General features: G+C 57.9%; 1 protein-coding gene across 1 annotated transcript; it reads right to left on the reverse strand.

Annotated features, from left to right (window-relative positions):
• Window positions 1-1,563: 1,563 nt before the first annotated feature.
• On the reverse strand, window positions 1,564-13,947 carry SERPINA3 (serpin family A member 3). The gene is made up of 6 exons (XM_047079910.1): window positions 13,635-13,947; window positions 10,438-10,588; window positions 7,637-8,283; window positions 5,457-5,730; window positions 3,083-3,233; window positions 1,564-1,767 (listed from the first exon to the last, which is right to left on the reverse strand). Exons 1-6 carry the CDS (start codon window positions 13,945-13,947, stop codon window positions 1,564-1,566), a joined length of 1,740 nt encoding a protein of 579 aa, XP_046935866.1.
• Window positions 13,948-20,141: the final 6,194 nt, after the last annotated feature.

Here is a 20,141-nt window from a genome sequence, read left to right on the forward strand (position 1 = left end):
CAGGCCCTCAGCAGTCCTGCCACAGCCCTCTCCCCTTAGAAGCCCCTCTGCTCGCTGGTCCAAGCTGTCCCGCAGCCTCCGGTTTCCTGAAAGTGCCTCCGTCACCTTCCCCTGCCCAGAACACTCTCCTCTCTGTTCACTCAACCGCCTTCTACTCTTCCTCCGATTACAGCACAGGGGTCACCTCCTCCAGGAAGTCTTCTCTGACTTCCCTGAGTTCGGTGCTTTGCTCTTAGCTTCCAGAGCCTTGCTTCACCATCAGTCTTGCCCAGCAGATTCCAAGTCTGTGAGGGTCATCACTGTGAGAATCTTTTCTTCTTTGTTTATTTTATTTATTTTTTTTATTTTAGATTGAAAGAGAGAGAGAGGGAGAGACCATGAGTTGGGGAGGGGCAGAGGGAGAGAGAGAGAGAATCTTTTTTTAAAATTTTTATTTTTTTAAGTTTATTTATTTATTTTGAGGGAGACATGACCGGGGGAGGGGCAGAGAGAGAGAGAGAGAGAGAGAGAGAATCTCAAGCCGGCTCCACACTGCCTGCACGGAGCCTGACACGGGGCTTGAACTCACCAAACCGTGAGATCGCGACCCAAGCTGAAACCAAGAGTCGGACGCTTAACTGACTGAGCCACCCGGGCCCCCCCCACCCCCATCACTGCGAGAATCTTCAAGGGCAGAATCTCTTTGTGGCTCGGAGCGGTCCTCTTGACATCTAGCAGGTTGGGATAATACCCCGCTGGCAATAATTCCTAGCTGTGTGGGCTTGGGGGAAATTACTGAGCCTCTCTGTTCCTCAGTTTCCTCATCTATAAAATGGGGCTCAGAATCACCTATAGGTTTTAACTGCAGTTGTCCTTTTATGCCTCATTTGCTTGCTGAGGGTTCCATCTGTTGGAGAGGACTCAGGACTGGTGAAGCAGGCGAGGAACTCCGGCCGGGAACCTACAAAGCAGCTCTTCTCCCTGGATTGGGCATGCTGGGGGGGCGCGGTGAAAGGAGGCATCCCGGAGGAGAGAAGGCCCGGGAGCCAGAGGTCCAGGGGCTGTGCCAGATGTGGTCAGGGTCGGGGGTGGGGGTCCATGCGTAGACACATCTGGGCCCAGGGGAGGGGAAAAAAGCGAGACTGGAACCCGGGACAGGGGAGCCCACAGAAGAGAACCAGGCCGCAGGCTCTCCTCCCGTCCCGGGCCTGAGGTCCAGGTGGGCTTGGCCACGAGTGCCGCAAGCAGAGGGGCCCAGAGCCTGGGTGAGACTGAGCCCGGTGGAAGGTTCTGGAGCTTGGCCCCTGGGCACAGGCAGCTGCAGGGCCGTGGAGTCAGGCAGGTCGGGGTAGAAAGGCACAAGGAGAGCGTCCTGTCCGAGAAAGGTGGTTTATTGCTGTCTGGAGGTCTCAGAGCCGCCGATCAAAAAGTCCACAAGCTCCCTGTGCAGGTGGAAGCCACCAGGCAGAGTCACGGTCACCGTCTAAAGGATGAGCCAGGCAGGGCCTGGCAGGTGGCTCCTTGGTGCGCAGAGGCCAGGTTGCGTCTGGAGACCCGGGCGCCCGGCACCTCAGAGGGGGGGCCCTAGGCTTGATTGGGGTTGGCGACTTTACCCCAAAAGAGGATGTCCTGGGTGTCTTTGCTGAGTATGGACAGCAGAAACGGTCTGTTGAAACGCACAGTGGTCAGTGGGCCAATTTTTCCAGACATCAACATAATTTTGCTTCCCGTGGCCGCCGCTGCTTCCGTGCCCACCTCGGTCACGTCGAGCACGGTCTTGTGGACCACCTGCGGGAACGCAAGACCGTCAGCCACCGCAGATGGGGTGGGCAAGAGGTGAACAGCCTGCTCGAGAGTCCCGAGGGGGCGTCTACCCTGGCCTGTCATTGTGCTGTTCAGCCGGATCCGTTTGTTCCTGCCGACGACCCTGGCAGCGGTCTCGGACAGACCCAACGCACAGATGCACAAACTGAGGCTCAGGGTCATGGAGACGCGGAGGGAGGGCACCCTGATCTGAGTGGCTCTCTGTCTGAGTCCAGGGACTGTGCTGCCCCCCAAAACCACTCCATATAATGTAGAGGGAGGGTCAAGGGTCATACGAGGCATTTTTCTCGCAAGCAACTTTCTGGCAGCTTCTCGGCCTTGAAGCAGCCGCCGCAGACATCCCTGCAGACAGGAAGGGCCCCACTGGTTTTAGCACCTCTCCTGCTCCATCTGAAATGTCCTCGGGCCCCTTGGCGACTTTGGGTGTCATGGGGCTTCACATCCCTGGACCGCATGGGCCCCTCTGCACACGTCTCTCCATCACCGCACCCTTTGGAAAGTGGGGCGCGGAGGAGAGCGGAAGGCTCAGACGCCCCGCTTCATCTGGGGACCTTGTTTCCAGAAGCGTAGCGCAAGGGCCCCTGTATTCTCCTTTCACACCCTTGGGGCATTTCCATCACCATTGCCCCGTGGCTGTGATTATCTAGTGCCTCTCCCCTGCTCTGCCGGGCACTGCACACTGGCCAAGAACCACCACCCCCATTTACAGATGAAAACTTGAAGGTTCCAGCACTGTAATTATTTGCCACTGTTGGCAGTAAAAGGTGGGGCACAGGGGGCGCCGGGGTGGCTCAGTCGGTTGAGCATCCGACTTCGGCTCAGGTCACGATCTCACGGTTCGTGAGTTCGAGCCCCGCCTCGGGCTCTGTGCTGACGGCTCGGAGCCCGGAGCCTGCTTCGGATGCTGTGTCTCCCTCTCTCTCTCTGCCCCTCCCCCGCTTGCACTCTGTCTCTCTCTGTCTCAAAAATAATATAAACATTAAAAAAACATTTTTTTTTTAAAAAGGTGGAGCACGGGATGGGGTCCACCTCTCATTCCGTCCCAGCGCTCCCCCACGCGTGGCTTCCGTGTCACATCATATGGCAAGGGGAGGTGGGGACCGGCTTTCAACACGGTTGCAGCCCAGCTCGCCCGGGCTTGCGCAAGTCCCGGGGAGGGGAGCCGGATAATGAGAAATGCAGTGATTTATGCAAATTCAAGAGGACCCAAACGTCCACCTGGCCTTTACCATTCGAGCTCAGATATGGAGGATGAGTCACGTACGGTTTAAAGACTCACCTGGGAAACTGCCAGGTTCCTCTCCCCCGTGATTCCCGACAGGTCGGCCTGGTTGGTGAAGACTTTCGTCACGCCCAGCTGGGGGAGTATGGCTTCCAGATTATAGCTGCTGGAGATGGAAAACTTGGGCAGGTACAGGTGGTCTATCCACCTGGGAAAAGAGAAAGTTTCAGGTGAACCTGCCTGACCCAATGCTCACCTTCTCCCGCCTCCCAGCGTGGTCTTCCCTGGTTTCCTTTCCAGCCACCTTGTTGGAAATAAGTACTCATTTCCTCAGTTTCTTCTTCTTTTTTTAAGTTTATTTATGTATTTTGAGGGGGGAGGAGGGAGAGAGAGAGAGAGAGAGAGAGAGAGAACCTGAGTAGGGAAGGGGCACAGAGAGAGAGAGAGAGCGAGAGAGAGAGACTCCCAAGCAGGCTCTGCACTGTCAGTGCAGAGCCCAGTGTGGGGCTTGAACTCACAAACCGTGAGATTATGACCCGAGCCGAAATCCAGAGACGGACGATTAACCGACTCGGCCACCCGGGCACCCCTCTTTTCCTCAGTTTCTTGACCCCTTGTGCTGACTCTTCTTAATTCATTAATTATCCATGCACATCTGCGAGTGCCTACGTGTGCCAGGCAGGGGGCCAGGGCCGGGGCCGGGGCAGCACCCATGCCCGCCCCGGTCCTCCCCCGCAAGCTTGCAGGACAGCGGGAAACACACGGTCTCCGACAGGGATTCCACAGAATGCTCCACGGGCACCAGGAAGGCTTCCTGTAGGAGGTGGCGTCAAGCCTGAGTCCTGAAGGGGAGGAAGGAGCTCGCCGGGTGGAGATGGGAACAGGAGGCAGGTGGATGGACTTGTAGGAAGGCAGGAAGGAGAGAGGATGCTTCACAGAGTGGAGGGAGGCCTTGGTGTTGGGGATGAGCGGCCGGGGCTGGGGCTGGACGTGAAGGGATTCTATTCGAGGGGGTCCTGAAACGCGCAACTGAAGGCCCCCATCTTGGCTGTCTGGAGAGCTCCCCGAGGGCAGGGGCTTCTTCTGCTTCTGAGCGGAACTGGTGGGGAGTTCTGGGAGCAAAAGCTCCCCACCTTCACACTTCCCTCTGTCTGTTTATATCCCTCCAGGCTCTTGTCACCGTCTGGTGTTACAGTTGCCAGACGTGAGGGGGCTGCGTCTCCCATTGAACCTTGAGTCCCATGAGCAGGGAGGCTATCCATTCCTCTCCAAATTCATTCATTCGTCCATCCAGGCATCCATCCATTGACTCACCCATTCCTAGCACCCATCATGGGCTGGGAATGCGCAGAGGCGTATATTTCCTCAGCGCTTTGTAAATTAAAGGCGTGTGATGAATATTCTACCCGTTGACACCCGATCATCAAGCCCCTGCCGTGCAGCGGCTATTTGCCGTTGGAGGAAGGAAGCGTTGCAACACGCAACGTGGGTGAGAGAGCGGGGTCCCTGTGTCGTGGGGCTTCCAGGGATCTGACCTGCGACTGCCGCCCCGTGTCCCCACCGCGGGAACCGGGCCCAGGACGCTCCTTGCCTTGCTCGTCCCCTTGACTTTGCTCTTCCGCATTCCATGTCCCAGCCCGTCTCGACCCTCAGGTTGACCTGGCCCCTGACCACTTCTCACACTTATTGCGGCACTGGGCTCCTAACAGGTCCTCCTGCCTCCGTGCCTGTCCTCGACGGTCAGTTCTCCACTCAGCTTCCTGGGTGGTCTTTTTAAAACAGTACTCAGGTCACTCCGTCTTCGGCGCAGACCTTGCCATGACTCCGCATTGCACTCAGAGGAGGGAGAGTTGCGGTTTCCCCGGCGTCTGCATGGCCCTGCTTGACCAGAGCCATCCCGTGGGGCCCCCTGACTTCTCCTAACTCTCACTCTGCTCCAGCCTGTCTCGCCTCACCAATCCTCAGGCAGACCAGGCTTTGCACGGAGGCTCCGCACTGGCCGTTCCCTCTGCCAGGAATGCTTTTCCCTAACATACCCGCAGGGCTCGGGTCCCTCACGCCTGGTCATGCCGATGCTCAGATACCACCTGCTGGCGATCCTATTTCAAATCACTAACCACCTCCTGGTGGGTTCAGTGTTCCTAATCATTTTACCCTGCTCTATTCTCCACCCCCACACCTTCATTTCTTCAGGTCCAACCTACTGAACAATTTACCTATTTAAAATTAGTGCCTGGCCCATCGTAGCTGCTCAATTAACCTATGCGATGGAGGAGTAAATGGGCCAAGGGCAAGGTAACCCCAAGCCCCACGTGTGCTGGGACCGGTTCTCCCAGCACTGCAGCCCCGGCCGGGGACATCAGGGGGGTCCCGCGCGCTGGGGACACGGGGAGTGGGGGAGAGCGACGGAGGAGGAGGGAGGGGCAGTCACCTCAGCCGCAGTGAGTGTCTCCACCCCCTCAGCGTCTCTGGTTGCAGCACGGCCTCCACGGCCTCCATCCTGCCCTGGTCGGGGAGAACAAAGAGCGCGCTGTCGTTGCTGGCGTACTGGAGCTCCACGACGGTGCAGGCCAGCCGCTCGTCCCGGAAGTAAGGCACCTCCACGTCCTCGAGGTCCATCATGGGCACCGTCACCCTCCTCCTCTTGCTCACGTGGAACTTCGCCTCGAACGTGTTGTGGGGGTCGAAGGGCGTCTTCCATTTGGCTGAAGGTCAGAGGACTCCGTGAACACGGGGCTGCCGGGCCTCTACCCCTTCTCCGCCCGGGTTCCCCGGGGGCGCACCGCCAGGCACCCCACTGGCCTCTTAGGGGCGGCCCTGCCTGGGGGGGGGCCAAGCGGGCGCGCCGCCGGAGACGGGGGTGAGCCCCACAGGTCGGGACGGGGAAGGGGCCGTGGAACGAAGATCCGGTTCATCGTGGTGAGCGAGACACCTGCCGGAAGCCGGGACGAGCACGTGCAAGAGAGACGGGGAGGGGTCAGGGAGAGAGGGGGGAGGGACCCCGGGGCGCTGCCGCCGGGGGAGGAATGGGAAACCCCTGGCCCCCTGAAAGGGACAATGCTCGTAACCGCCAGTTGGCCACCCGGTCGTTGACCTCGCCCGGCGGTCCGCACACGCGCACAGCCTCGTCAAACGGGCTGAAACGAGGGGCCAAGTGGGGACGTGAGGGCAGGGCAGAGGTCAGCCGAGGAGAGGGCACAGGTCTGTGTCCCCAGGAGGACTGGAGCACTCAGCAGGGTGGGTGGGAGCTCCTTTGCTGGGAAAGCGAGCCACCCCCTCCCCTCCCCCACCCCCCGGGCCTGAGCTTCATTGATAGAGGCACCAGAGTGGGGGTGGGGGGGAAGCCCACCGGCTGGCGTGTCCCTGGGGAGGAGAATTTGGAGGAGAAAATCCTTGGGCAGGGCAGGGTGGTAGGAGGGGAAACCACAGGAGACACAAAGAACAGACGGGGCGCATCCGGCCCACATTCGTTTTATAGAGAAATCTGGTTCCGCGCCTTCACCTGCCGGGGCCGGGGACCCAGCCAGAGCCCCTCCTGCAGACTTGCCGTGTCTCCCCTCAGCTCTTGTCTCTCAGACACCTGATGGCTCCCTGACTCCATGATCAGGCTTTGGGTCGCGTCTGTTTTTCGTCCCCGTTGGGACTGCTGCTCCCCAAGGCTGACTCTGTTCGCACTCCGTCTCTCCCGAATTTATGGGCTGAGGTCTGTGTTTGCTGGGTTTCTACCCATGGGATGGGGCACTGGACCAACCAGAATCTGGGAAGGGGTCCTGGCCGGGATATTGCCCTCCCCCAGGGCGCTTCCCCAGAATGGTGACCCTGCTGGTACCACCCTCAAGATCATAGAGGATCGGGGGTGCCTGGGTGGCTCAGTCGGTTAAGCGGCCGGCTCTCATTTTCAGCTCCGGTCGTGATCTCACGGTTCGTGAGGTCAAGCCCCGCGTCGGGCTCCACACTGACAGTGCAGAGCCTGCTTGGGATTCTCTCTCTCCCTCTCTCTCTGCCCCTCCCCTGCTCTGTCTCTCTCTGTCTCCCAAAATAAATACATAAACTTAAAAGAAAAGCTTATAGGGGAGCATAAGCTCCCCCGTTATTACAGGACCCTGGGTTGGCCAGGCTCCTTACACACTGTCTTCCTGTGTTCATGGCCCCCAGACGGGCTGGGACTCCCAGAGGCTGAGTCCCTGGGCAGGACCCAGTCCAGGTCAGAACGGTCCCACTGGTGTGGCACTGGCAGAGGGCTTCTAGAGCATGTCCAAAGGCGTCTCTTCAGGGAAGGAGCTGAAGTTCCCACCCACCCAAGAGCGACTTGAAAGGGCAGCGCCTGCCTTCTGGTGAGCAGGCAAGTTTGACTCTGACTCAGTCCAAGGGTTACTGGGCCCGACCCAGCGTCATTTGGAAAACCTTAAGAGAAGACCGTGCTTACAGGCAGGGAGGGACCTTGGTGCCGCGCCTCCTCCCCTCCGCCCACCCCGGACCAAGGGCACCTGCTGTGTGAGGGTTTCCCTAATAACACGGTTTGCTATACCAGGCCAGAGACGGCCCCGCCGGAGCAGAACTAACAGATCAGATCTGATCCGTTTCCTTCCAAACCCCAAGCCGGGCACTCACCTTTAAGGAAGATGTAGTTCACCAAGACCATTGCTGTGTGCAGGTCAAGGTCCTTGACCAAGTCCACAATTTTCCCCTGGGTCCTATTCTTCACGAAGTCGTTGATAAGCTTCTCGGCGGCAGCCGAGTCCTGGAAGTCGGTGGAGAAGGCCTCGGAGGCATAGAGCGCCCTGGCATCTTCCCTGAACTTCTCCAGCAGCTTCAGCCCCTCGCTGACAAATATGGCGTTGCCCACGCTCAGCTGTAGCTCGTCGCTGGGCCGGCTGAGGCTCTGCAGAAGGTGCTGGAAGCCCCGGTGGATTTCCGTGTCGGGGGTCTCCGTGAGGTTGAACTTGAGGCCTTCGAGGATCTCCGTGAGGGTGGTGCCGCGGGCCCCCAAGGATAGGAAAGCCAAGGCGGTGGAGATGCTCAGCGGGGAGAAGATGACGTTCTTATTGGGGGTCTTTGAAACCAACCGCTTGTAGAGGCTGAAGGTGAAGGCAGTGTTGCTGGAGGCCAATCGGAGGCTGTCCAAGGGTGGCCCAGTGTGTTGCACCTCCTGGGTGGCTATCTCGGGGCCAAGCCTGCCCCCCAGGAGGCAGCGGACAGTGGGGCAGAGCCCAGCCACCAGGAGCCCCAAAACCAAGAGGGGTGACATTCCAACTGCCCTCAACTCTGGAAAACAAAGCTCTTTTAAGTCTTGGGGGGCCCGATGGTGTCCCGACCGCCTCCCCCTGCCCCCCGTGTGGCCTGTGTTCTAGTCTCTGCCTCTGTTAGCTTTGTGAAGCTATGGAGGGGCCCGGCTCATAGCAGGTGCGCCTCCCCCCACATGCCACCCCCAACTCTGAAACTACCAGCTAAGCCAGAGCACCGATTCCACCGGGAGAAGGAATGGAGGAAAGATCAGAGAGAGGCGGGGTTCAAAGCCGGTGACCACAGCAAACAGGATTATGTACCTTCGGGCTCTGCCCACTCAGTCCCAGAGTCTAGAGGAGAAAAGGGCAGCTTCTGAGATGGGGAGGGGGGCTGGGGAGGGGAGGAGAGGGAGGGGCGGCCGAGGAGGGGGTTGAACCCCTTTCCATCGAGAGGCCCGGAAACACTTTCAGACAAGCACCAGGGGCGGTGGCAGTTGAATCGCCTCAACACTTTGTTTACCCTTTGGCTGCTGCAACCGTTTCTTTGGGAGCGTTAAACAGCCCAACCCCTACCCCCCCCCCACCCCCGCCTTCCCAAATTATTTCTGGAGAAAAAGAACTTTGTTTGGGCAAGTTAGCAGGCTGGCTCTGTTTCTGACCAGCCCGTCCTCTCGGTTGCTGGACAGACACAGCCTGCCTGTCTGTTTGGCCGGGGACGCTGGAGGGGAGAGGAGCCACGAAACAGCCCCCACTGAGACCGCGTGGCCTCTGCCCGGAGGGACCCCGTACAACAGTTCTGTCTGCGCCACGCGGTGAGGGCAGTGCCCTGTGCCAGACAAGGGGAGGCCCCTCGGGCCCCTCGGCGGAGTTGGGGCCCTGTCGGTCCCGTGTGTGGGGGTACCCAGCTGGCTAGAGTCAGAATCCAAGCGTATTGGAGGCAGAAAGGGCCACAGAAGCCCTCGTGGTACCCTTTGCAGGGGTGAAGACCCAGACCCAGAGAGAGGACTTGTCTTCAGAGGGCGTGGCATTCGGGGCCAGTGCCAGAGCCGTCCCTGGCTCCCTCCTGACTCCCTCCCGCCTCCCAGGCTCCAGACCAACGCCTAGAGCCACCCTAGAAAAGTGGGTTCCTTTGCTCCCAGCACGCACAGCGTCACGGATTACCTGCCTCTGAGCTGGATGTAGTCGGCGGATCCCAAAGCCGCCCGCCCGGAGTGCTGGGTTTTCGTGGGTGCTGACACATTTATCCCTGCAGAGAACTCCTCCCCTCTCTTGGGAAATGTTGGCAGGGACACCCAACTGTTCCGTTTTGGAGTGGGATGGCCAAAGAATCATTTCTGGTAACCTGGGTTTATTAGGTCTACTGGAATAATCCAGTTACGGGAATGGTTCCTAACTTGTTCTTTTAAAAAAAAAAAATAATAACACCCCCACACACACCACAAAAAACAACTTTCCTTTTTCACTGTTATCTTTTACGAAATATTCATTGAGGAACGTGTGAAAACCCAGAAAATATACAGAAGGGCATGGGAAAATACTCCCCCCCCAGATTTCATCGCCCCGCTAACACTGTGCTGTATTTCTTTTATAAGGTCACTTTTCTCGGATAGGTGTAGGCATGTGATGTGAATCTTCATACGCAAACTCAGATGTATATTTTTAAATGCAACACCCCGGGCGCCTGGGTGGCTCAGTCGGTTAAGCACCCGGCTCTTGATTTCGGCTCAGGTCGTGATGTCATGGTTCGGGGGTTCAAGCCCCGCGTCGGGCTCTGCACCGACAGCACGGAGCCTACTTGGGATCCTCTCTCTCTGTCCCTCCCCTGTTTGTGCTCTCTCTCTCTCTCAAAATAAATAAATAAACTTAAGGAAATGCAACACTCTTTTCTTGCCAGTAGATTGATTTGCGTTTTGAGGCACCCCTCCCCCACTCGCAGATCGGGGGGTGTTGGTCTGAGGACCCCGAGTGCGGGGGAGCACGTCCGTCTTTGGCAAGCTCCTCTTCCTCCTGGGGTTCTGCCACTGAGAGCTGTTGGCACCTCGTGGTCTCCTCGGATCTCTCTCGAACCCCAGGCCTTTCTTGGGCTCATGAGAAAACCTTCCCCTTGATCCCTCGTGGTCCCAACCCTCCCTCCATGACAACCTCTGACAGAGTATAGGGTTCCACGGAGCACGATTGGGAAACCACTGGCTTCCAGTAAGGGTGTGGCTTTGACAAGCCGTGAACCCGAGTCCTGAATGTAACCTCGCCAGCTGCGTGGCCTCAGGCAAGTGGGAATCCCTCAGGCTTAACCTCCGTGTCTCTAAAACGCTGAGAGCAGCATCTTCCTGACAGGGTGACACCAAGGGTAAGTGTCATGACACCGAGTGTCAGCTCCTTTAGGACCAGATTGTACCATGCTGTGTCCTGCTGGCCGTGAAGCACTGAGTCGCTAAGAGTTCCGGCCCCATCGTCCCTGAGATGGTGACCTAGTGCCCTCTTAGGTTCCAAACATTTGCAGAACTGAATACATATTTTATTTTATTTTTTAGTTTTTTTGAGGTTTATTTATTTTTGAGACAGAGGGAGACAGAGCACGAGCAGGGGAGGAGCAGAGAGAGAGAGGAGACGCAGAATCCGAAGCCGGCTCCGGGCTCCGAGCCGTCAGCCCAGAGCCGGACGCGGGGCTCGAACTCATGAACCTCGAGATCACGACCTGAGCCGAAGTCAGATAGGCCTAACTGACCAAACCACCCAGGCGCCCCTGTCCCTTTATCATGTTGAGTGTTGTCACTAAACCCTGGTCCAGAGAGGCGGATTTGGGGGAGGGGGAAAATTCTAGCATCTAATCTTGTGACTTGCCCAAGGACCCCTAGCTGTTAAGTGGCGCAGCTAGCAGAGGTTGGGCAAAACCACCCCAGTGCCAGATCCAGCCCCTCTCTGCCTTCCCATGCTCCAAAAAAGAGAGAGAGAGAGAGAGAAAAGGGGAGCATTTCCATCCTTGAACATAGGAGGGAAGATGCCAATCACGGGAGACTAATTCTCACACGGGTGCTGGGGCCACTATTTTTAGAAGGCATCGCCTGTCTCCGGATCGGGAAGGCGGCCTCCTTTATGTGGGGTGGGGTCCCAGCTGGATGGGAGCTCTGTCCCTGTCTGTCACCACCTCCCACCTGTGGCCGCGGATGGGCATGTTTTTCGGACTTGAAATGGACCCAGGTGAGCAGCCCTATGGGAGCTGACCCTAGGGGGTCAAGGCCAAGGTCTCCAGGAGCCTACTTCCCAGGCTCAGGAAACCTGCCGGTACAGAGCAGAGACAGGCAGAGGCCAGAAGTGGTGCTAGGCTTTGGGGCCTGCACGGCTGTGCCTGTGGCACCTGCCTCCAGGGGGAAGATGTGGAAGTTGTATGTCGAGTGCTCAGCCCCAACGCTGGGGCTGGCGGGTGCTCCCTCTGTGGGACAGTCACCTTTCCCGTCCCCACCACAAGCCGTCGGGACGGGATTGACTTGGGTCTTATAGGCTCGGCCATTCTGATGCTGTTTACTGCCTTCTATAGTTACAGCCTTCGCAGCGTTGCTTCTGATTCCTGCCTTGGTGCGGGCGGTTAAAGAAAACCGTAGGAAAAAGAGTTGTGTCCCCACTTGGGCCGGGATTGCAGATGGAAAAGAGTATACTTCTGGGGCTCGAAGGGGGCCGGGGCGGATGGCGGGAATCCGAGGGTGTCCCACCTCCGCAGAGCAGGGAGGGACCGATACCAGTTCCTTCCAGCAGAGAGTTTCTTCCTGGAGGCTGGAGAGGTGGCGCTCCCGGGAAGGCCGCCGCTCGGCCAGGCCCCTCTGGCGTCACGGCTCTGTCACCACGTACTGGCTGGGTGACTCTGGGCTAGTTACTTCACCTCTCTGAACCTCCTTAAGTTGATCATAGCTCCGGAAAGAATTCACAGGAGGAAGAAATGGAATACTGGCTCCGGTCCAAGCCGCAGAGCGGGTCCTGCCTTCTCCCTTCCAGGCAGAGGGGCCCCTGCTCTCAGCTGGAAAAGTGCACACAGATGTCCCACTGCCGCTCGCTGTCTGCGTTGGCGCTGACCCGGTTCTGTGCGGCTGGGGAGATGCTGGCTGCAGATCTCAGGCCCCTTTGCAAAGTCCCTTCGGCACCACCGCCCTGGCTGTGCCCCCGCGAGTCCCCAGGCGCCCGCGGGGGTATTTGGCAGAGTAGGGAGAATGCCCGCCTCTGCTCTGCGAGCTGCTTGGTCATCTAACGCTCCTCCTGTCCCTTTGACGAGGGAGCCGCTTGCCATCATCGGCTCGCATTCCGGCCAGGCCCTCCCCGTGACGGGTGGCGGCTGAGAATTCCCGGTGAACAAGGACTCTGACGTCAGAGCAGCCCGGGCCCCGACTTACCACCCACACCCGTGATGCACACCAACCTTTCCGAGCCGCACACTCTCCCTCCCCCCCCACCCCCTCCGTGGCGAGTGGGGCAGGAAGGCCCTTCTCACGCACCTGTTCACTGTTTCCTGTCGGTCAGTCCTGCCGCTTTTTAAGATGCCTCCATGAGCGCAGTTCCTCTGCCCGATTCTGGGGTCACAATACTCTGGTCACCCTAAAGATGTGTCCTCAAATCCTCTGATAACACTCCCTTCAAGAGCCAGAGTTTAATTACCCGGCCCCTGTATCGGACTGGGGGAGTGACTTACTTATTTGCAACACGGAGAATGCGGCAGAGGGGGGAGGGTGTCGTTTCTGACAATGGGTCATAAAGAGCGGCTTCTGTCTTGCATGCTCTGTCAGTCTGTCTGTGTCTCCCACATCCCCCACCCCCCCGCCACCATGGGAAGCCGTGTCTATGCAGCCCTGCAAACAGATCCACTCCCAAGAGCAGAGAATGAATCCGGACGTCCAGCTCCAGCCCCTGTCCGGCCTTCAGGAACGGCAGCCCCTGGCCCGGGGCCGGACTACGAGCTCAGGAGGGACCGTGAGCCGGAACCTTCCAGCTCGGCCCCTCCCAGATTTCTGACCCTTAGAAACTGGGAGGTAGTACATGGTTGTTCCCAGCCGTGAACTTTTAGGGTGATTTGCTATGCAGCCAAGACGAACCCCAGTCCACATCCTCGACCCACCGAGCTCTTAGGATCCAGGGAAGAGAGAGCAAACAGGGAAATCCGAATATTATATAAGGGAGCAATTTCAGCTTCATACTCCAGCCTGTGGCACAGGGCTGGTGCCCCAGTTAGCGGGAGTTCCTTCTCGCTCCCTGTTTTCAGGTAAATGTACCCATTCCTCCTTGGCCCACAGAGGCCCAGGCGCCCACACACGCCTCCTGGGAAGGTTGGAGTACTCTATTTTCCATCTGAGGAGACTGAGGCACAGAGCGATGGAGTAGGTTCCAGGTCGCAGGGAGCCCACACTCCTGCCCTCTCCGAGACACCGAGCGCCCGTCCTGGCTGGCCCTGGCGGTACACCGACCCCAGCCTCCAGGCTTTGGCCGTGCTCTGTGCCAGCCCGTGGACAGGTCCCGGCATTCGGTCTGGAAGACACGGCTGGCGGCCCGGCGGTGATAGGTTTCTGCTTTCAGCGTCAAGGACTGTGAAGGTGGCCGCAGGCTGCAGAGCTCCGTGGCTGAGGGGAGGCCCTCGCGCGCCCCCCGCTTGCTCCCATGCCCCCCTCCGGCGGCCTTGTCTGGCCTCAGACCCTCTCCCGGGCCACAGGGACTTTCCATTCCCCTGGCAGGGGGTTGTCCGCCGGCCCGTTTCAGTCGCGTCCATCACCTCGCACCTCTCACCTGGGGTGCCGTGGCTCTTTCCAAGTTTCCAGAGATTTCCGGTGAGCAGAATGCGGACACCAGTGCCTGCTTGGCGTCTCTCCTTAGTGACGTCTCACACGGATCACACCCTAAAAGGACCCCCCCGTCCCCGCCTCCCCACAGTCTTCCCACGTCCCAGTACAAGGGGCCTCTAGCTCCCCAGCTCAGCCAGGACCTGGGGCCATCCCCGTCCCCTCTTTCAGTCCCCTCCCCTGCTCTCTCTCTCTCTCTCTCTCTTAAATAAATAAATAAACATTAAAAAAAAGAATATGAGTCATTCAGGGCACTCTCCTGCTTGGAGCCCTGCTGGCCTCCTTGTGGCCTCCCTGGTGCAGAAGCCCCCACGTGGTCTGGCCCTGCCCACCTCGCGGCTGGGACAGCAGACAGCGGGGGCCCGAAGCTCACTCCTGGAACACAGCTGTCCCTGCAGAACCCACAGCCCCCAGCTTGTACCAGGAGAAGGGAGGGTTTCGGCTTCCTTTACAAACAAGGGAACCTCCCAGAACGTTCTGTCTCGGGCTCCAGCCTGATGCAATCATGGGTGAGTCCGCACCTTTGTTACACTTCTGCCTGCACGTCGAGTGGCAGGAGGCCTCCCCTGGTCCTTCCTGGTGGAACCGACCCTCCTCTGACTCGCCCAGATGCGTCCCCGCGCCTCTTCCCCTGCTATCCCTGCGACTGTCACTTCTCCCATCTCTGCCGTGAGACCGTTGGCTTCTGGCCAGTGGGGACGCACTTGCTGCTGGCTCCCTACAGACAGAGTTGAGAGTGAGCAAGCAAAAATGCCTCCAATCCCTCTGGGGCATACTTATCCTAAGAAGTGATTTATTACCTGGGGTTCTTATTAATCGGGGCATCCTGGATGTTATCAGCAGCCCCACCTGCAGGGCGTGTAAAGGGGCGTCCCACCCAAGGAACAGAGAAGTCTCCGGCAGTGACCTGAGGACTTGCAGAGGCACAGAATCCTGTGGAACCAGCTGGCCATCCCCTCATTCACTCATCCAACGAGAGTCCACTCCGGGCCAAGCCCCGTGCCAGGCACTGGGGTGTAGAAATGATTCAGGGCCCTCACGGACCTCGTGGTCTATAAAGAGACCCAAACACACCTAAAGATGGTACCTGTATGGTGTGGAAGGTGTTAGGAGGAGGCATGGGGAGCTGGGATTCCAGGGCCGGGCTGGGGGGGGGGCATCCGGAATGCTCCCCAGACAGGGACCTCTGGGCAGAATCCTGCGGAAGTGTTCTTCGAGCCGTTAGATGCCCAGCCCCAAACATTTCGATTCCTTGGGTGGAATCAGGAATATGAACTTTCAACCAGCTTCCCAAGTTATGTTTGAGAAACGCTTCTGCAGGGTCAAAGCTGCCTCCCTTGCCTGATTTGCTTCTAGCCTTCAAACAGCCTGGCCACTGGGTGTCATTACAATCGTTTCCTCTGTGCAAGAGAGGCGTGGCCTTGCTGCGTGGGCCTTGCTTGCCCACGACCACCTTGCTCAGCACTTGTGGGAGCAGAGGCTCGGACCCACATGTCCCGACCCACCTCTCATACTCCTTCACCCCCCACTGCCCCCCCCAGATCCACCTTCCCACCCCGGCCTGGGGCCCTTACCATCTGGGAAGGAATGAGACACGTGATCAAATCCACAGATGGTACCCGGCAGCCTCTGTGGGAGGCTGAGGGAGGAGCAGGGTCTCAGAGAAAAGACTCTGGGGGACCCGCACCCCCAACCCCCAGGCATAACCATGAATGCTCAGCTCTCAGTATAATGGCGTTGAATCAGCCACTGCCCAGCCACCGCTCGCCAGCAGGCTGGGTGTGCGCGTGCATGCGTGTGCACACGTGTGTGTTTGCGTGTGCGGACGTGTGCACAGACGGGTGTAGGTAGGAGTGTCTCATTATCTGTACTCTGTGGAAAATCACACTGGATTCTCCCAAGGGGTCCAAGGACCTGGAATTGGGGGTCTGTAGCTGTTGCTAACTTAGTGCTGCCTCCCTCCCACCTCGTTGCTTGTGGAAAGGTGGGAGATGGTCTGTTTTGGGGTGCGGTTCCGCGGAAAACTGGAGAAGGGCACTGATGTCACCTGTTCGCCATCCCCAGTCCCTTGCAGCAGGTGACTCTCTGACTTTTTGTTAACTGAGACGAAACTTGCAGAGGGTGGAGAGCAGTGTCAGGCACGCGGCAGATGGCTTCCATGTGCTACCTGGTATTATCACTGTCCCCCCCCCCCCAACCACCGCCAGCACCTTGCACAGGGACAAGGGTGTTGGTGGAGGTGCGAGACTCAGCTCTGTGAACAGGACACACTCTCCCACCTCTGAGTCGTTGTTCATAGTCCTTGCCACTTCCATCCTGCTTCTCCCTCGGATCTCGGCTTCAAGGCCACCACCTCGGAGCTCCCTCCGGACCCCCGGCTGCAGAAGGTCTCCCCAGCTGTCTCTCTAGGTGCCCGTTCTCTTCCGTAAGTGGCCTCCTGCTTCTGTGTTTACAACCCCGATCCCATTCCTATCCCTTCATCTTCTTTTCTTTTCTCTCTTCTTTGCTTTCCTCTTTTCTCTTCTCTTTTCTTTGCTTTTTTTCCTTTGCTTTTTTGTCACATTTTTCTAAAGAAAGCAACTTTTTACGTTGAAATGACTTGAGATGCATGGAAAAGGTGTAAAAACAGTGCAGAGAGTTCCGGTGACAGAATCGTCTTGTGTAACCATGGCATATTCATCGACGCGAAGACGTGAACGTTGGTATGGTGCAGGTTTATTTGTATCTCACCATTTTTTCCACTAACGCCCTTTTTTCTCTTCCCGGATCCCGTCCAGGAAACCGCATTACATGTAATTTCCACGTCTCCTCAGTCTCCCCTGGGCTGTGACAGTTCCCCGGGTGTCTCCAGCTGCTCGGGCTGCTGCTCAGAAGACCACAGACGGCGGCTTGTAAACAGCAGAAGTGTACTTCTCACGCTCCTGGAGGCTGGAGGTCTGAGGTCAGGGCCAGCGTGGTCAGATGAGAACCCTCTTCCCGGTCACAGGCTTCTGGGCGTGCTGTCCCACTGGAAGGAGTGAGGGAGCTCTGTGCGGTGTCTCTTATAAGGGCACAAACTGCTGGTCGCCTAGGTGGCTCAGTCGGTTAAGCATCTGACTCTTGATTTGGTTCACGGTTCATGGGATTGGACCCCGGGTGGGTCTCTGTGTTGGCAGGATCCCTGCTTGGGATTCTCTCTCTCTCTCTCTCTCTCTGCCCCTTCCCATCTCTCTCTCATGCTCTCTCTCTCTCAAAGTAGATAAATAGATAAATAAACTTAAAAAATATACGTGTATATACAAATGCCATTCATGGGGGCTCCACCCTCGTGATCTAATCACCTCCCAAGGGCCCCACCTTCAACCCCATCCAGTTGGGGGTTAGGGTTTTGACCACTTAGTCAGGGTAGCGGGCGTCAGATCTCTCCACTGACCATGACTCCCCATCCCTCCCTGGGCTCTGTTTGTAGAAGCAAGTCGCTCAATCAAGCTCAGGTTCCTTCGCACCTAACACCAACGAACATGCACTGTTTACTCTTCTTTCCTATTTTATTCTTTGTTATTTTTTTTATTTTATTGCCTGTCCACACAAGAATGGAGCCCCACCAGGGCAGGGACTTTTGTGGTGTTCTTCGCTTATTTCCAACACCCCGGACGGTTCCAGATACACAATGGGCATTCAGTAAACACCTGTGGACGAACAAGTTGTCCTCGCCAGTTTACAATCCTATTTATCTGGTCGTTTACCTGGTTATGGCCAGAGCCCGCGTCTGCTGGATGCACCGCTGTGCCCTTGTACGGCTTCCATGCCCGAGTCCCCTTCAGCACCCACAAACAATGGCCTTTGGGTGAAAGAGCTAAGTAAGCGAGAATGGGATGGGCAGGGCTGCTCATCGGGTGGGAAGTGTTTCCTCTTGGAGCCCAAGGTCATTTTTCTGGTCTGAGTCTCTACAGAAGAGGTGGGGGAAGGAGTCCTCGGCTTAGCATGGTCCTCCACGTTCTGGTGGCAGGGGGGTCGCAAGGGGGAGGTCCCGAGAGTCCATGTGGCCGGAGGGGGGGAATAAAAGTGCGTTCCCAAGAGCAAGATTGACTTGGCAATAGCTGCAGGAACTCAAAGGTAAGCGACTGTCACGGGCTACGTTGTGTCCCCCGCCAAGTTCATTTGTTGAGCTAGCCCCCAGCACCTCAGAATGTGGCTGTACTTGGCGGAAGGCCCTTTCAAGAGGGGATTGAGTTAAAGTGAGGTGGGTAGGGTGGGCTCCGATCCAGTCTGACCGGTGGAGGCCGCGAGACGGAGGAGGAGGGTAGTACACCGCGAGGGAGGACCATGTGAGGGCACAAAGAGAAGAGGCCATCTGCGAGCCCAGCCAAGGAGAGGGGCCTCAGGAGGAACCCGGATCTCAGACTCTAGCCTCCAGGACTGTGAGAACATTAATTTCTGCTGTTAAGCTGCCCTGGTCGTGGTACTTCGTTACGACGGCCCTGGCAGCCTGACACAGTGGCTAAGAAAGAGGGTCCCGAGGAGGACGGTCATGCCGGCATGTGAGGTCCCGCAGACCCATTCATCCCCTTAGTTCACCGGACAGGATGGACGAGGCCAAGAGAAGACAGGGCCGGCGGGGGCTCCGGGGGCGCAGGTGTATGGGTGTGCGTGCGCCCCCTAGAGGGCTGAGTGGGGGCTTGCGCTTACCCGCCGGTGGGAGCCTGAGGGACACAAGGGGTTCAGGGGGTGCTCAGGGTGTGGCCCGGGTATTCATACGACCCTGAAATCGGAACGAGAGAGAACAGACACCAGCCTGGTGGTCCGGGTCCCTGGGGCCCGACCGCAAGCGCCTGCACTGGTGGCGACCGAAGTCCCGCGGTTCCCACACTCTGCAGCTCGCTCAACACCATTCCCCAGCCCTTCCCTCTGCTGGAGTCCCACCCCTGCGCCCAGTCTGCCGTCTGTTGCAGACCTACTTACTCCTCCAGACCAGCTCTGCACCACCTGTTCGGAGAGAGCTTTCCTGACCTCCCCCCGCCCCCCCCCCCCCCTTACTCTGTCTCTCTCTGTCTCCCAGTTGCCATATCATTTGTTCAACGATCCCAGGATCGCGAGACAAATGGAGTTATGTGGCCCGCAATGACGGTCAGCGGGGAGCTTCAGCAGTGACAGGCAGCGGCCCCGGAGCCCATCCCAACCTCACACACAGTACCTGTTTGGTGGCCATGTGCCCAGTGACCTTTAGACAACGCTGGACCTTGGCCTTACACTCATCAGCCAGGCAGGGCCTACCCCTGACCTTGGACTGGCAGGGCAGACAGTGAGAGAAACGTCTGCCGGGGCAGAAAACGCACTTTGCAAGGGAAAGGCACACAGGAGCGGGCGTCACCCCACGAGGAGGCCCAATCCGAAAGCGCTGTCCTGAGTTCGAAACACAGAGGCAGGTGAGCACTCTGGGGCCAGCTGCAGCCATCTGTCCCGCCATAAGCCAACACCTGTGCCATCCAGGTCCCAGAGGCTGAGCCTCTCACCGTCCTGGGTCTCGGGGCAAACCCTTATGTCCCGTCTGCGAAACGGGTGCCCTGATACGCTGTGCAGGGCTGTCGAGGGATTCAGGAGCTCACACAGATGCAAAGTGTCCCCAGGGGCTAGTGTCTCCATTCCCAGAGTTACTTCCGTCGGACATCCAGTGTTTGCAAAATGCTTTATTGTTATTGCTGACACTAAAACGCACTCTCAGTCACCAGTATCTTCAACTGATCCCTCTAGTATTTGCAACAGGCCTCCGTCCTCCCGCCCCCAGCCGACTCCAGGAGGTTGTGACTGAAGCCACAGGATGGTTTGGTGCTGTGATGGGCCATTTCCACTGGCTTTTCTTCAATGACAAGTAGCACTTGAATGTCTTAAAATCCACCGTGACTGGCACGGAACACCCCAGCCTCCTTGTATGATGTCAAGGAGCCTTCAGCCCTTGAGCTGACCCTGCGTTGTGTATATGGGGGAGATAGAGGCCCAGAGAGGGACACTATTAGCCTTATGTCCCACAGCTGGTTAGCTGGGACAGAAGCCCCATTCCGGACTCCCATTTCAGTGTTCTTTCCAGCAGATAAATGCAAC

Source organism: Lynx rufus, unplaced genomic scaffold (genome assembly GCF_022079265.1).
Source record: "Lynx rufus isolate CCGP_SWC_20201006 ecotype Redwood Valley unplaced genomic scaffold, mLynRuf1.p SCAF_17, whole genome shotgun sequence".
NCBI lineage: Eukaryota > Metazoa > Chordata > Mammalia > Carnivora > Felidae > Lynx > Lynx rufus.